Source organism: Octodon degus, unplaced genomic scaffold (genome assembly GCF_000260255.1).
Source record: "Octodon degus isolate 3935 unplaced genomic scaffold, OctDeg1.0 scaffold00093, whole genome shotgun sequence".
NCBI classification, from domain to species: Eukaryota; Metazoa; Chordata; class Mammalia; order Rodentia; family Octodontidae; genus Octodon; species Octodon degus.
The window spans coordinates 1,246,094-1,261,567 of record NW_004524669.1 but is presented as its reverse complement, the minus strand read 5'-3'; the positions used below and the strand labels follow the sequence as shown (position 1 = coordinate 1,261,567).

Below are 15,474 nucleotides of genomic sequence, written 5' to 3'. Positions count from 1 at the left end.
TGTGGTTTTTGTCTTTCCCCAATGACTAATGATGTCAAACACTGTACTTAATAGCTGTTGTCAGTTTATTTTGCAGAAATGTACTCAAATCCTTTGTCCCTTTTTGAGTTGGCTTTTTATGATTGAGCTGTTACTTTATTCTAGATATTGGCCCTTGTCAAATATACACTTGGAGAATATTTTCTTCCATTGATCCGTTGATCAGGTGACTTTTTACTCTGCTGACTACAATTTTTAGTTTTCATCTAGTCCAGTTGATCTACTTTCATTTTTGTTGCCAGTACTTTTGCTGTCATGCCAAAAAAATCTAATGTCGTGAAGCCTTCCCTCTTATTTTAATAGGATTAACTCATGCATTTAGGTCTTTCATCCATTTTAAATCAAGGACAGTAACTTGAAGCTTTGGTTAAATCTGCTATTTCTGAGCCTTTTTTTTTTAAGTATAATTTTTTTTATCATATTCAACTTATTACTCATGCCATCTGTTTCAGTACTATCTTTATCATTTAAAAATAATCTTTTGGGAAGCTCAGTTCTGTTACCAAAGGTGAAATTTAAAATTAAAATCCGCAAGTGATTCTAATTCATCTTTTTATAGTTTGCTCAAGTCAGGCTCCACACTTGATAATGGTTGTACTAATTTTTTCATCATAAGATCGCTATATGCTTGTTAAATTCAGGTAGCTCAGAAAGCTATGAAAAGTAGAATTCCCTCTCCCAAGCACAAGAATTTCTCCTCCTAGTCACCCACTTTTACACCCTACTTCCTGTTAAATTTCTTTTTCTTTTTTTTTTTTCCTGTTAAGTTTCTTGCATATCTGAGAACTTTTAATGCACATATGAGCATGTGTCCTAAGTGGATGGTACCATATGTGTGTTCTATAATGTTTAAATGAAAAGATGGCTCTCAGCACATCTCAATCTATCTTTTAACACCTGAGAGTTATTCCCCTGTAAGAATATGGCAAAGCTTTTAACTCACACAGGCAGGCATGTATTATTTATACTTGATCAGTTGCAACAGTTACAATGAACATAAATTTCTGTATACTTGTTTATTGAGTAGTAGCATCTAGAAATGGAATTGCTGCATGGTGGGCATAACATTTAGATGCATGTCAAGCAGAAATAGGAAAGAAAACGCTGTTTTCCCCAAACCTTTATGTTTTAGGGTTTCTTGCCTAACAGATTTCAATCACTGTTCTTATCAAGTGAAAAAGTCCCATTATAAATAATTGATATCAACACAGTTATAATCTGAAACTTTGGGGGCCAAGTACACATTAGAAAATTAGAGAACTAAAAATAACGAGAAACTTGAGGCCTCACAAAAGCTGCTCTTTAGGTTTATTCATTTGTGTTTTATTTTTGTGTGATGTTGATTTTGGTTTTGGAGCTATGTAGTTAAGGCTGGCTTTGAACTTAAATTTGTACCCCAGGATGGCCTCAAACTCCAGATGATTCTCTTGCCACAGTCTCTTAAATGTTGGGATTACAGGCTTGTACCCCTACACCCAGCTATTCACTTCACAGAGGCAAAAATCCACATTTCCGGGGCTGGGGAGCTAGCTAGGCTGTCTAAGCACCTACCTGACAGGCCAAGGACCCAGGTTGAATCCCTGGTACCATAAGCCCTGCCAGCCCGGAAACCCAGGCGTGCCTTTGTACAGGCCACTGAAACTGGGCGTGGTGGCACATGCCTGTAATCCCAGCACTGGCAAGCCTAGACAGAAGGATCAGTATGAGTCCGAGCTGCATAGAGACCCTTTACCAAATAAATACAAGGTTAAAAGAAGTTCACATTACCTTCTACTACTGTGGGCTGTGGGCCTCTCCTAAAATAAAATTTGGTGGATATGGTATAGGATTTTAGAACTGCCCTGTCCAAATAGAGACCACTAAACACATGACTGTTAAAACACTTAAAATATGACTAATGCAGCAACAGAACTGAGTTTCTAACTTTATTTTAATTAAATGTAAAAACAGGTATTTCATGAAATTATTGGAAAAACTTAGAACATCTTGAATACATATATATTTTTTCCATAATAAATATGAGTTATAAACACAAACTATTTCCAATGAAAACCTAGCATCTATTATTTTTTAATTTAATTTTTGTCTTTTCGAGACAGGGTCTCACTATGTAGTTCATTCTGACCTTGAGCTCACCTTGTAGCTCAGTCTAGTCTAATTCACAACAATCCTCCTGCCTCAGCCTCCTGAGTGCTGGGATTACAGGCATGTGCCACCATGCCTGGCTGAAAACCTAGCATCTAAATGGACATACGTTGTAAGTGGAAAATAAAAACCAGGTTTTAGAGCCTTATCATAAAAAAGTCCATGACTGTATATTCATTACATATTGAAATATTTTTGATATATTGGATTAAGTAAATTATTTCAATTCCAATAAATATTTTTAAAGGAGCTACTAGAAAATTTTACATTATGGGGGCCGGGGATATGGCTCAGTGGAATAAGCACTTCCCTGACAAGTGCAAGGGCCTGAGTTCAATCCCCAGTTCCGCAAAAAAAAAAAAAAAGAAAGAAAATTTTACATTATGAATGTGGCTCATAATTCTCTAAACAGTGCTGTTCTAGAGCAGGGTAACTACATTTTTCTGGGAGAAAGATTATAGCATTCCACAAGACCCCAAATCCCAAATAGCATGAGAGCTACCACACTAGATGGAATTACAAACTAACCTCCCTAGCTGCTCTCAAAAACCTTTGCCATATAGCGAGGGTGGGCAGTGGGGGGTGGGGTGGGGGAGGTGGTGTACACACCTGCAAATCCCAGAACTCTGGGAAGCTGAGACAGGAGAACCCCAAATTTAAGCCCAACCTGGGCCATGTAGGAACTTAGCAAAACCCTGACTCAAAAAAGGCTGAGGATGTATGCACAGGCCATGGTTCAATCCTTAGTACCATTTTTATAAAAGCACATTTTCATAAATGTAACTGACACTTTAAAACCAAGGGCCGGGAGATAGCTCAGTAGAATAAGCGCTTGCCTGGTGAGTGCAGGGCCGTGAGTTCAAACCCTGGTATTGCAAAAAAAGAAAAAAGAAATCTTTAGGGGAACAACCCACTCGGATCCCGCTCCTGTCCCTCTCTCGGACAGAATCTTTCTTTCCCTCAATAAATATGTTCTGCTAAAATAATTAAAACCAAATCACTATTACTGTCTCATTAAAAGTAGTATTAAGCACCATCTATATGTTTATATTTACTAGTTGGTCAGCTTTTTTTTTTTTTTTGTATTTTTTAGGTAAGGGTCTACAGGATGTTCAGGGTCTCACTACTAGATCAGACTTGTAGCGATCGACCTGTTTACAGCCTCCCAAGAGCTGGGATTACAGGAGCGCACCACCACGCCCAGTCTCAATTGCCATCTCAGTGCATCCTGGGGGCGGGGCTGGCAGACACTTTAATCTGCTGAACTATTTGGCCGGCCCTAGTTGGTCAGTTTGGAGCAGGCCTAGAAATGCTGATACAGAAAAGCTTAGATCCCTGACAAGGGTTAGCTTTCCAAAGCAAAGTTATAACCCAAGAAAGTCTTTATTTTGGTGGAGGAAAAATCTTGAAAGGCTGTGAAACTATTGGATGTCTAATCAAAAACTAAGTCACTATACCAACTAAAACAGCTGACTTGAAAAGATAATGGAAGTACTGTACCATAAAAATCAGACAAAGGTGAACTGGGTATGGTGGCGCACATCTGTAATCCCAGCCCTTGAGAGGCTGAGCCAGGAGGATCACCAAGAGTTTGAGGCCAGCCTGGCAGCATAGTGAGACCCTGTCCTGAAAAACAACAAAGCATCCACCAAAAGTGAAGAAATTTTAAAAAATGTTAGCTTATAAATAATAAAACCTTGAGTAAAGGGATTAAAGTGCTGAAACGAGTCAGGCATGGTGGCAGGAGGCTTGCCCCAATAGCAAGGCCTGCCCAGGCTATAGAATGTAGTAAAACCTTTTCTTTAAAAAAGTGCTGCCTGTAGTCCCAGCTCTTGGGAGGCTGTAAACAGGCAGATCACTACAAGTCCGATCTAGTAGTGAGACCCTGAACACCCTGTAGACCCTTCCCTAAAAATAAAAATTGAAAATTAAAAAAAAAAGTGCTGCAATGCACACATGCAGATTTTGAATGTTTTAGTAGCTCACCACATTAAGAGTGTTATTTCAGTGAATAAATGATAGGACTATTCTAATCTAGGTAGTAAAGTTTTTTATACAACAGTATATACAAAGCATATAAAAATAACAACATTGAAAGTAGTATGTCATTAATAGACAGTAGAAGAGCACTTCTCCTTTATTGCTTCATTTCTGGGTTTGTCCCAGGAAGGTGAACATCATTACATTCTTATCTCACTTCATATATTGTATCAGTTTCTAGACTTACAAGGCCAAAAGTTCATAACCAAGAAATGAAGGTCACGTCGGTAGAGGAAGGAGAGAGAATGAAGGTGGGTATAGAATTTAAAAACGTGTTTAAACATTTCACATTTAATTGCTTCTCCACCTTTTGTCTAATGTCAAGTGAAAAATTTTTAGATTTAGTCACAATTGATACATTTTGAAATTTTACACAAAACTAAAGGAATTGTGTTGGTGTTGATTCTTAAAACAACATAGTACAATATTTGCACACACATAAGCAAATCAAAATTCTAGGAATTCTTTATACTGGAACATTTGTACTGGAAGAGGTAATTATGAGAAACATGCTTTTGCATAATAGCTAAGTTTCAAATTTAAATTTGATATATTCAAAGTAGGACCTTTTGGGCCTGGGGTTATAGTTCAGCGGCATAAGCGCCTGCCTGGCAAACACAAAGTCCTGAGTTCAATCCCCAGTACCACAAAAGAGGAAAAACAAACAAACAAAGAAGGACCTTTCCTACTAACTAAACATGTCTACATTTTAATACCTGAAAAGTAAATATAGCATTTCGAACTTAATGATCTTACAGGGAAAATAATTTTCTAAGATGCTTTCTTTATAGTCATAAGGAAAGCAACAGTTAACTTTTTTCTTTTATAAAATTAGAAGAATTAAAATAGTAAGATAACATTTAAAATCTTGAGTCATCTCTTCAGATCAACAATGGTGTCAATAATATGTGGGTCTTTTGGAGCAGTAGTGTTGTCTATTAAGGAGAAGTTGGAAATTTCCTTAACCTATTGGCAGCAGTCACCACGTAGAAGTGTTTCTTGAGATAAGGAGAGAAAGGAAAGAAAAGAAAAAGCATACTTTTAGACCTTTAAAAAGATAGTAAAAGGAATCTAGCCACTTGAGTTTGTTTAAAATTGATAATCTAAAGAGGAAAACAAGTTTCTAGAATAGAGTAGAATAGTCCTGTGACCCTGAGGGATGTCTGGAGAGTGCAGCATCCTACTTAAAGCTAGAATAGTATTTCTCAAATTATAACTCACAACCCACCAGTGAGGCATGAAATAAAAATTTTAGACTATAAACAATTATTTTTTAATAAAATCAAATGGTGTAGGATAGAAAATAGAATGTATCATAGTATGTTAGAATGAATGTGAAGTTTTTGCTTTATATGTACATGTATAAGTATACTGGTGTACTGATTCCCTAGGTAAAGGTGTTTTGTTTTTTGTTTTGGGTGTTTTGGGGGTGTTTGATTTTGGTTTTGGTGCTGGAGGTTTTACCTGGGGTCTTAGGCATAGTAAGGATTCTGCCAAGGAGCTATAGCCACCACTATGTTTGGTGTTTTACTGATAATAAGAATTGGCACTAAAATGGAAAGCTACTTCCCTTGATGGTAACTACTAAGATAGGTTCCATGTCCATGTTACAAAAGAGGTCTACTAGAAACAAAGTTGTAAAACTTAATAAGAGATTTCCCACAGCCCATTTAGTTCAGGAACAACACTACTACCACCACAGAGAACATACAAAAGTGGGATCAAAAAATATGGTCAATGTTTAAAAATGTTTTAAAAAATTATTACAGTAAAAGACACATTGCCAGGCATGGCGGTACATGCCTATGATCCAGCACTAGGGAGGCAGAGGCAGGAAGATCACGGGGAGTTCAAGGCCAGCTTGGGCTACATGGGGAGACCCTTTCTTAAACAAACAAAACGACATATTGCCATTAATCCTTTTCAAAATACTCCCCTTCACTTCATAGACACTTAGCCACCCTTCTTGCCACTTTCTGAAGCAGTGCTCTTTTGTGAGTGGCTTTAGTTGCACTGTTGTGGCTGCCTTGATGTCCTGAATGGATTCAAAGCCATTATCTCTACTGATCATTTTGACAGGAGAAGGACTAGAAGCCTCAGTGCCAGATCTGGTAAAAAAGGTAGATAAAGACAGTGTTGTGGTTTGTGTGTGTGTGTGTGTGTGTGTGTGTGTGTGTGTGATGTTTTTTTTTTTAGCATCATGTTTTCATGAGCTACCTTTTTGCTGGGTGACATTCAGCAGCCCATTCCCTTTCTTTTTTATCATATCTCAGGAATTCCAGAAAAACTGAGTCAAAAAGGGGTAAAAATGATGGGATAGTTGTGTTTTTTTTTATTTTTATTTTTTTGATAGTTGTGTTTTAAGCAAGAAGGTATATCTTGTGGAGAATTAATGATGTGTCTTTTACTGTAATAGTTTTTTTTAATTTAAACATGCACTATATATTTTGAGCATCTCTCCTATGCCCAACTTCAATCTATCACTTTAGGTGTCTGTATGACCACAGACTAAACAACACTTTTGTACCCGTTACTTTTTGGTGTCTGGCTTCTTTTAATCAACCTAACAGTTTTTAAAGTGAAATTTTTCTCCTTTAAAAAAATCTATAAGGTGGGCCAGGGAGATGGCTCAGTGGAATAAGTGCTTCCCTGGCAAGCACAAGGGCCTGGGTTCAATCCCTGGTTCTGAAAAAAAAAAAAAAAAGCTTTAATAAAACATGTAAAAATTTAGGGACAGTTCTTTCCAAGGTCAGAAGACAAATGTTTCCTTTACTCAAAGAAAAGAAAATACCTTCCATTTTCTCTGGGCCATGTATTTCTGCAAGAGCAGCTGGGATTTGAGATGAACTTTGGATTTGGAGGCTTTGGCAGGCAAATCGTTCAGCCACTCATGTTTCAGGCACTGTGTGGCACTCATCCTGCAGCTGTGAAATAAACAGCAGTTGAAACTTTTAGTTGGCAACTGGAAACTTCTATTGGGCAGCAATCCTGAGTCAGTAGAACTTTTAATTATTCTGGCAGATTCATGTCACGTACCAAAAAGAGAGCTTGTCTAAAACTGCCCTCTACAAAGGCCAGTAAGTAGTAAGTCAGCAGCAAGATGTTCCCTGACCTCTATGGGGGAGTGTGTTAGAGTAACTGACCTCCCAGTGAGGGCAGGGAAGCTGAGGCAGCACATGAGGCAGGCTATACCTGGGACTGTGCTTCAGAAGCAAAAGAAGGGAAAAAGAAATTGTGGTCTTTATACACAATAGAGTACTATGCTGGCATAAAGAAGGATAAGTTTGTGGCATTTGTAGGGAATGTAAGTGAAGCAAATCAGATGCTCAAGTTGTTTAAATATTGCATGGGTTCTCTTACGTGAGAAACTTGAACTTCAAATAATTTCCAGAGCAATATAAAGATAATAGGAAGCAGGGAGATCTTTTGCAAAAGGAAGGGGACAAGGGCTGGAAGGAAGGAGGGGGAAGAAGAAGTAAAAAGAATTAAATGCGTTCTGTCCATGTACCAACTCTTTATAATGAACGCAGTCATCATGTACCATAATAGGTACTAATAAAAATTAACATTTCAAACAGAAACAAAAGAAACATGACGTTGACAGACGCTCATTTCTCCTTCACAGTATATTTAATTAGAATTTTTTTTCCTCTCACATAAGCTTTCATAACCAGAAATAAAACTGAAAAGCAGAGAACAGTGATCTGTGTCAGTGTGCATCTTCTCGGTTCTTAGTAATTTGAGAATGTGATGGCGCGCACCTGTAATCCCAGCACTCAGGAAGCTAGGCAGGAGGACTGCAGCCAGTTTGAGGCCAGCCTGGGCTACATAGTGAGTTCAAGGCCAGTGTGAACTACACAGTGAGACCCTGGCTCAAAAAACAATAATATAGCTTGGGAGCAGTGTTCCACGATGAATTCTAGAGTCCCTAGTGGAAACAAACTCCAGTTGCCCACAGATAGTCTCTACTTCTGGGTTACTAATACTTTTAACTTTCAGTTATTTTATTTGAGTATTAAAAAAAAAAAAAGCTCAGTGGCTTACTGTATGACATAAAACTACTGAAGCCTAAGTAGGCTTTCGTCACCAATAAATGAAGTATTCAGATCTTTATTCTGGGGAGAATGAAATCTGCATATCTCAACTTTTTTTTTCAACATTAGCCAATGCTAAGTGATAACTTGAAAATAGGACCATTTACAAATATACTTCTTTCTAAGGCATATCTAGATGCTCATGCTCCTAGTTGTTTTTAATTGATTTCCTTTTTTCCTCTCTCTGCTCTCATTATTATTCCAAAGAAGTAGCAGACTAAGAAATCCTAAAGCGGGCTCTGGCTGCAGGCTCCCTCACCCGCCTCCCCAGAGCAGACTCACTACCACACATGGGCCCTTAGTGACAGCTGCAGAGTACCTCTTCTCTCTGACCAGTAGCCGGGAAACAAAGTCCTTGGCCTCTTCTGACAGTCCTTCAAAGGTGTCAGCATCGAAGTCCCAGCTGCAGTTCACAATGAAATTCATGGTCTCTGCATCTGTGTCCCCTAGAAATGGGGACAAACCACTGAGTCTACAGAGGAGAGAGAGGAATATCAGCACAGTAAATGGAAACCACACTTACCAAATGCTTCTTCAGTAGAATACACAAGCAATTTATGAGACCCAAGCAGACCTAACCAGAACCAACAGAGTTCAAGACAAAAGTAGCTCTGTTACTTCTCCACTGGATATAGTTCAGTATTAATTTAAGGGAGAAGGTGGAAGGATGTTCAGAATAAGGCTCCATCACCGTCACCTCTTTCCCCCTTGTCTCTCAGGTAAAGGAAAATGGGAGCCTGACTCAATATACCCAGTAATCAACTATATATTAATTTATTATTTTATTTTATTTTTAAAATTTTATGTATTTGGTGTAGGGCCTCACTACGCAGCTTGGACTCATAGTGATCTTCCTGTTTTCAGCCTCCCAAGTGCTGGGATTACAGGCATGTACCACCATGCCTGGACTCTGTTGGCAGCTCAGCAAACCTGAGGGCTGGGCCAGCATGGCATGCGGTATGGGGGATCAAACCTGGGTCCGCTGAGCTATCTCGCCGGCCCTCGGGTATGTATTAATTTAATTTTGAAATAGCAGTCTGTGTTTCTCAGTCTGGATCATGTAGGTACGACCCTCACCTCACAGCCTCGCTGGCTGACCAGGGGCTCCAGACTTCCCCAAGCTGGTACCACAGACGCATGCGAAGTGCAGGAACACAGCCAGCACTTGTGCAATAGGTCAAGAAACATGATTTTGGCCCCAAGGAGAGAGCCACGGGAAGTCCAGAATTGGAGAGACGAAAGCAGGGAGCCCTAGGTCAGCAGTGAAAGGATGGGGTACACAGTAGTGTCCTGGCCTCAACCCCTTGGGGCAGTCCTCCCCCGCTTGTACCCAAGCACCTTCATTTCTTTGCTGGAGGGCTTTTATTCCTGTTCAAGCTTGCTTCATGCACCCAGAAGTGCCTGGAAGTTCATTCAATCAGCCCACAACGTAAATTAAATAACTGGGTGAGTGTTCTGCAAAGTCCAGAGTTTCCCAGATGTTCACAGGTGGGCTTTATTTCTTGATCGTTAATACCTTTAAGGGCCGGCCAAATAGCTCAGTGGATTAAAGCGCCTGCAAGCAGGAGCAGGGGCCGGGCGTTGGATCCCCGAGCCTGCCGTGCCGGCCCCTTCCCCTAGTTGTGCTGAGACCGGGCGTGGTGGCGCGTGCCTGTAATCCCAGCTCTTGGGAGGCTGTAAACAGGCGGATCACTAAGAGTCTCCAGTAGTGAGACCCTGAACACCCTATAGACCCTTCCCTAAAATTAAAAAAAAAAAAAAAAAAATCCACACACAAAAAATCTTTAGTTATTTTCAATTATATTATGTGCATCAAAACCCTCAACAGCTTAGCCTATGAATTTGATGCAGCTGACACCTGAGGCATTCAGACTTTCACTCTGGGGAATGACGTCTGCATGTCTCATTTCCCCCTCAACATTAGCTTATGATAATAAATTACCGTTAGAATGAATTTAAATAAAGAAACTGGCTCATAATGGACCCTCACCTGGCTGCTTTTTCTTCCTCCTCCCTGTTTTACTCCTCTACCGAGGTTCCCTAGAATACTTCCCAAATAAACTTCAAATTTTTGATGCTTGTCAGAGTAGGCGAAGTAAGACAGATGGCCCCAGCCCCACCTCACACCCAGGCCCCTGGAGCACTCACAGCATGTAGGCGATGACGCCCACACTCCACATGTCGGTGGGGAAGGAGACAAACTCATAGTTGACAACTTCTGGGGCTAAGAACTCAGGAGTACCAAAATTCACTTTCAGCTTTTCCCGAGGCTTGTACCTGGGGAGAAAGAGCACAGAGAACGAGGGGCGGAGGGCCTTGGGGCAGATGCTGGGAAGGGACTGATTCCCAGGGGAGAAGCCGCTCCTCAAGCCTTACCATCAGACACACTGCCTCAGCCTCTTTCATACCACACGCGTATTTTACTGGGGCAATAATCACACCCCTGGCCTCAGCCTTCAGGCTTTTCTAAGCTAGCAGTAGAATCAGAGAACCACAGTCCTCCGACACTTGCAGTCCGAAGAAGAAAGAATATCTGTATCTTATTCAACACATAACCATGTGGGCAGGTACAAATAAGGTGGGAGATGTTGGGCAGAGAGGGCTGTTGGCTTATGCATGTAGCTGGTGGATGATGGTAAAATTTGAAAAAGAGGAAGAGATGCATTTGCACAAGGGAATGCTAATCAAAGCCATGATATAATATACTGCTTTCTACCCACCAGGATGGTTCGCATATTTAAGTCTGTCAGTGAGATCATACAGTCTTATGGGACAAGAGTGTAGAGAAACTAGAAACACTGTCAGTGTTGCAAGAAGAAATGCTCTGGAGATTAGTTAATCAACAACACACTATATTATAGCTGTGCTCCTGAACAGTACATGTAAATATTAATATAGTAATTGTATTTATTCATTACTTTGTCCTAAATGACAAAAGTATGACTGCAGTTTACAGCATGATGTTTTGGCATATTTATAGATTTTGGAATGCCTACATTAAACGAATTAACATATGGATTATTCTACTTACTTTTATGTGAAAAGAACACTTCAAATCTATTCTCTTTATAGTTTTTAAATAGGCAATATATTGTTATTAACATCATTTAGTACTTGGATTTCTTGAATTTACTCTTTACCTAATTAACGATATGTTAGCCAACATCTCTCCAGTGCCACTGGCTTTGCCCCTGGTGAACATCATTCTATATACTACTCCTGTGAGTTCATCTCTTTTAGATTCCACACATAAGTGAGATCATGCTTCATTTATCTTTCTGTACCTAGTATTTTTTCTTAGCATAATCTTTCACCCCAGCACTTGGGAGGCTGAGGCAGGAGGATCATTGGGAATTTGAGACCAGCCTGGGTTACAAATTGAGTTCAAGTCCAGCCTGAACTGTATAGCAAGACCCTGTCTCAAAAAGACAAAATAATAATACAATAATGTCCTTCTGATTTATACATCCTGTCTCAAATGACAAGATTTCCTTTTTTTTTTAAAGGTTGAACAGGGCTAGGGAGATAGCTTAGTAGAATAAGTGCCTGCCTGGCAAGCACAGGGTCCTGAGTTTAATCCCTGATTCCAGGCAAAAAAGAAAAAAAGGTTGAACAGTATTCTATTGGTTATATGTACTGTACCACTTTCCTTTTATCCCTTCCTCCACTGATGGACACTGGGTGGTAAATTTTGTACTGTATTTTTTAAAAAATGTATTTGGTACAGGGTTTCACTACACAGCTCAGACTTGTAAGCAATCCTCCTGTTTTCATCCTTCCCAGCACTGGCATTACAGGTATGTGTCACCATGCCCAGACTTGGTGACCAACTCAACATACCTAGGGGCAGGGCCGGCATAGCATGCATATTGTATGTTTTTTTTTTTTAATTATAACTCCAAAATGAAAGAATCAGAACTGGGTATCCTGTGCCTATAATCCCAGCACTTTGGAGACTGAGGCAAGAGAATAACCACAAGTTCGAGGTCAGCACTTTCTACAGTCTCACAGGAAACCTCACAGGTGTATGAGAGCCCTCTCACCCCGCCTCTCTCCTGAAATGGATTTGTGCTCTGATTGCAATTTGAGCCCCAGCCTGGGAGTTGGAAGACTCCCAACATGATAGAGAACCAGATTAAGATGTTTCTACTCCCGTTACGACTCTTGGCCCATCACGTTACTCCTAGATCACTAATGAGGTCACTGCCCAGGGTGGGCAATCCTGGTCTCCCTTGCTGCAAATGGTGGCCTGAAGATTCATACAAACTCTTACTCTACCACAGGCCATGCCACCACTATGATTCCAACACCTTCTCCTGGCCTCTACCAGAAATAAATCTTTGGGTTGGGGATATAGCTCAGCAGCATAGTGCCTGTCTGGCAAGCTTAAGGTCCCAAGTTCAATCCCCAGTACCAAAAAAAATAAATAAATAAATATTAAACCTTCATTTTCTGCAGTTTGTAGTAAGAGGGCAATTGGCACTTCCCCCTCTTCATACATATTTCATTCTTCTGCAGCACAGAATATGCTTTGTCAACCTGAATGACGCCCCCAGAGCCTTCCCTGTGGAAGGACACCCTTCCCAGGAAGCAGGCCAGTTTGCACAAACCAGTTTGGCAAAAGCCAGTTTGTCAAATGATCCTTTGGTTGACTGACCCATCCCAGACAATTGAGGATGTTTTTGATGTTTGCTGCCCATCCTCCAGTCAGCAGTGGTGGCTCTGTCAGCCCAGACCCATCAAGTGCAGTTTCCTGCTCAGTATGTTCGCAAAGGTGGCTTCCCTTAGAGGTGGTTCCCTATACGTGCTTTCCTGGACATGCCCTCTGCCTCTCATGCTGCTGGCAGAGTTATCCTCACCGGTGGCCTTGGTCAGATTAGCAGTTTGGGTGGAATGGCCACTCCGAGGCAGGCTTCTGGCTAACTCATTTCTTGTTAAGTTGACTTCTAGTCCTTATCACCTCTCTGCCAGGTAGGTAAGACTCAGTGACCTAAAAGATGACACTCAAACATGTGGACCTAGCATTCAGGACTCACCTGAATGCACTCACCTTCTGCTGTGTCTTCTCTTTTTGTGGTTCTGGGGATTGAACTCAGGACCCTACACTTGCCATGCAAGCGCTTATTCTACTGAGCTATCTCCCCAACCCTGCTGCGTCTTCTCTAGACTGGCAGGCGTACAGGGCAAACGTCTCACTCCTGGCCCCAAAGCCCACACTGCCTCCCCACCTCCCTCCAGCAACTCTGCTCCCCTGACTTGCACAGGTGCCCAGAGGCCACTGTGTGTGTCGCCTCCCAGCTCTGCATTTAGTGGCATCACACCAAAATGAGCAAAAGTTGCTCCCAAGCTGGTGATAAAACATTTGCCTGCAATTAGTTGCAAATAATAAATCCTGTCTGCCTGGCCCTTCTTGCTGTTTAGAGAAGCCTGCCTTAATTCCAGGAGCTTCTTGTGGTAGTGTCCTGCTCTGAATTCATGTGGCCACTGGTCATCTGGCATTTGAGTGCACTGCACATACTCGTGTGCATTCTTAGCGAAGACAGTATTGCCTTTCGGTGAATGAGAAATGTTTCTCGGGGTTCAAAAATTATGACAAAAAAGCTATTATAAAAAATTGTGGCTCTCTAACAGGCCATAGTATATATGCAAACACATTTGAACAGGGAGGCCAGGTGATTAGGGGAAAAAATATGAACGGCCCCTTGGGGAGCAGGTAGTGATATGCTCTGGCATTTAAGACATGCAAGTGTGTTAAGGTAATTCCAAATTTAGAAAACATTATGAGATGTGGTCAAAATATATGAGAAATGACTAAATGTTTTAAATGTTTTTGGGCTGGTGAGATGGCTCAGTGGTCTAAAGCTACTTAGAACAAGCTTAGCAAAGCACAGGGACCTACGGTTCAATCCCCCAGCACCACATGCCAGCCAGCCCTGCCCCCTGGTGGGCTGAGCTGGCCACACACACACACACACACACACACACACACACACTAAATAAATAAATAAACTTAAAAAAATGTTTTTCCATAAACAACACATGGCCATTAATGCCCCTCAAAATACTCATCCTGGCACAGGATAGTCTACAAGGCATCAAACATTTTAAGGAACTTTAAGAAATTTTTAAAAATATATGGGTGTTCCCTTGAAGTCACTGAGACTTGAGAACCAAACCACGCTCACAGGATGGGCGGCACTGCCCACGTGTATGTAATCTCAGTTGGCCCTCAGCCGTCACTATGTGCCACCACTTACCAATAATCAGGCTTAAGTGGCTCCAGGGCCACTTGGCCAAGGTGTGGCACTTCCCTACTCTGTCACACATGAGTTTTCATATTGAACCTCATCACACCCCAGCCCAGCTGGGCCCAGATAGCCTGGGGGGTCCATAGACTGAGCGGTCAGCACCCCTTCTTCATCCCCCATTAGCAATTGGGCTCTCTTCTCAGGAGTTCGAAGCACAGTTAATCCCACAGCCTTTTAGGGCTGCAGTGGGAACAAGGCCAGCCTGCAGACCAAAGGCCACTCACTGGTCTCTGAGTGAGGGTGCTCCCTTGCTTCCATCCCAAACTCGAGTTGTGTAACTATGCCCAAGAGAAATACCAAGGGTCCCCAGGACTTTTGTTAATGTATCAAAATAAAACCCCCTTACCTTCTGGCCAGCCCGAAGTCAATGATTTTGATTTGGTATCCTGTCTGACTGACACACAGTATGTTCTCTGGCTGGAAAAGAAGAAGTCTGTTTATCCCGGTGAGCAGCTCCGGGGTTTGCAGCTGCTGCATGTCTAGGTATACGGGCTTTGGCTGCCTGCTCAGGTGCCACCCCATGGCTTGGGGCTGCCCTTGGGGCTTAGACAGGTAATTACAACAAATACAGTGGGCTGTGAGACCATAGGACCGGCATTGCTCAGCCCAGCTGCTGGTCAGCACGCCAGGAATGCAGGCACAAGAGACACTTCTCAGTCCTTCAGAGGATCCCAAAATGCAGCGGTTTGTTGTTGTTGTTTTTGTATTTTAGGGAAGGGTCTACAGGGTGTTCCGGGTGTCACTACTGGATCGGACTCGTAGTGATCTGTGTGTTTACACCCTCCCAAGAGCTGGGATTACGGGCGTACACCACCAGGCTCAGTCTCAATTGCCATTCTCAGTGTGTC

The 15,474-nt window shown here is 41.6% G+C and overlaps 1 protein-coding gene across 1 annotated transcript in view; it reads right to left on the bottom strand.

Annotated features, from left to right (window-relative positions):
• Positions 1–4,289: 4,289 nt before the first annotated feature.
• Mylk3 (myosin light chain kinase 3) overlaps positions 4,290–15,474 on the bottom strand; it is a 34,301-nt gene continuing 23,116 nt past the window's right edge. Inside the window, exons 9-13 of the mRNA XM_023722723.1 lie at positions 14,973–15,043; positions 10,467–10,595; positions 8,638–8,790; positions 7,016–7,148; positions 4,290–5,222 (exon numbers count right to left, since the gene is read on the bottom strand). Of these exons, the coding sequence (XP_023578491.1) occupies positions 5,163–5,222; positions 7,016–7,148; positions 8,638–8,790; positions 10,467–10,595; positions 14,973–15,043 (546 nt within the window). The 3' untranslated portion in view covers positions 4,290–5,162. The remainder of the gene's footprint in view (positions 5,223–7,015; positions 7,149–8,637; positions 8,791–10,466; positions 10,596–14,972; positions 15,044–15,474) is intronic.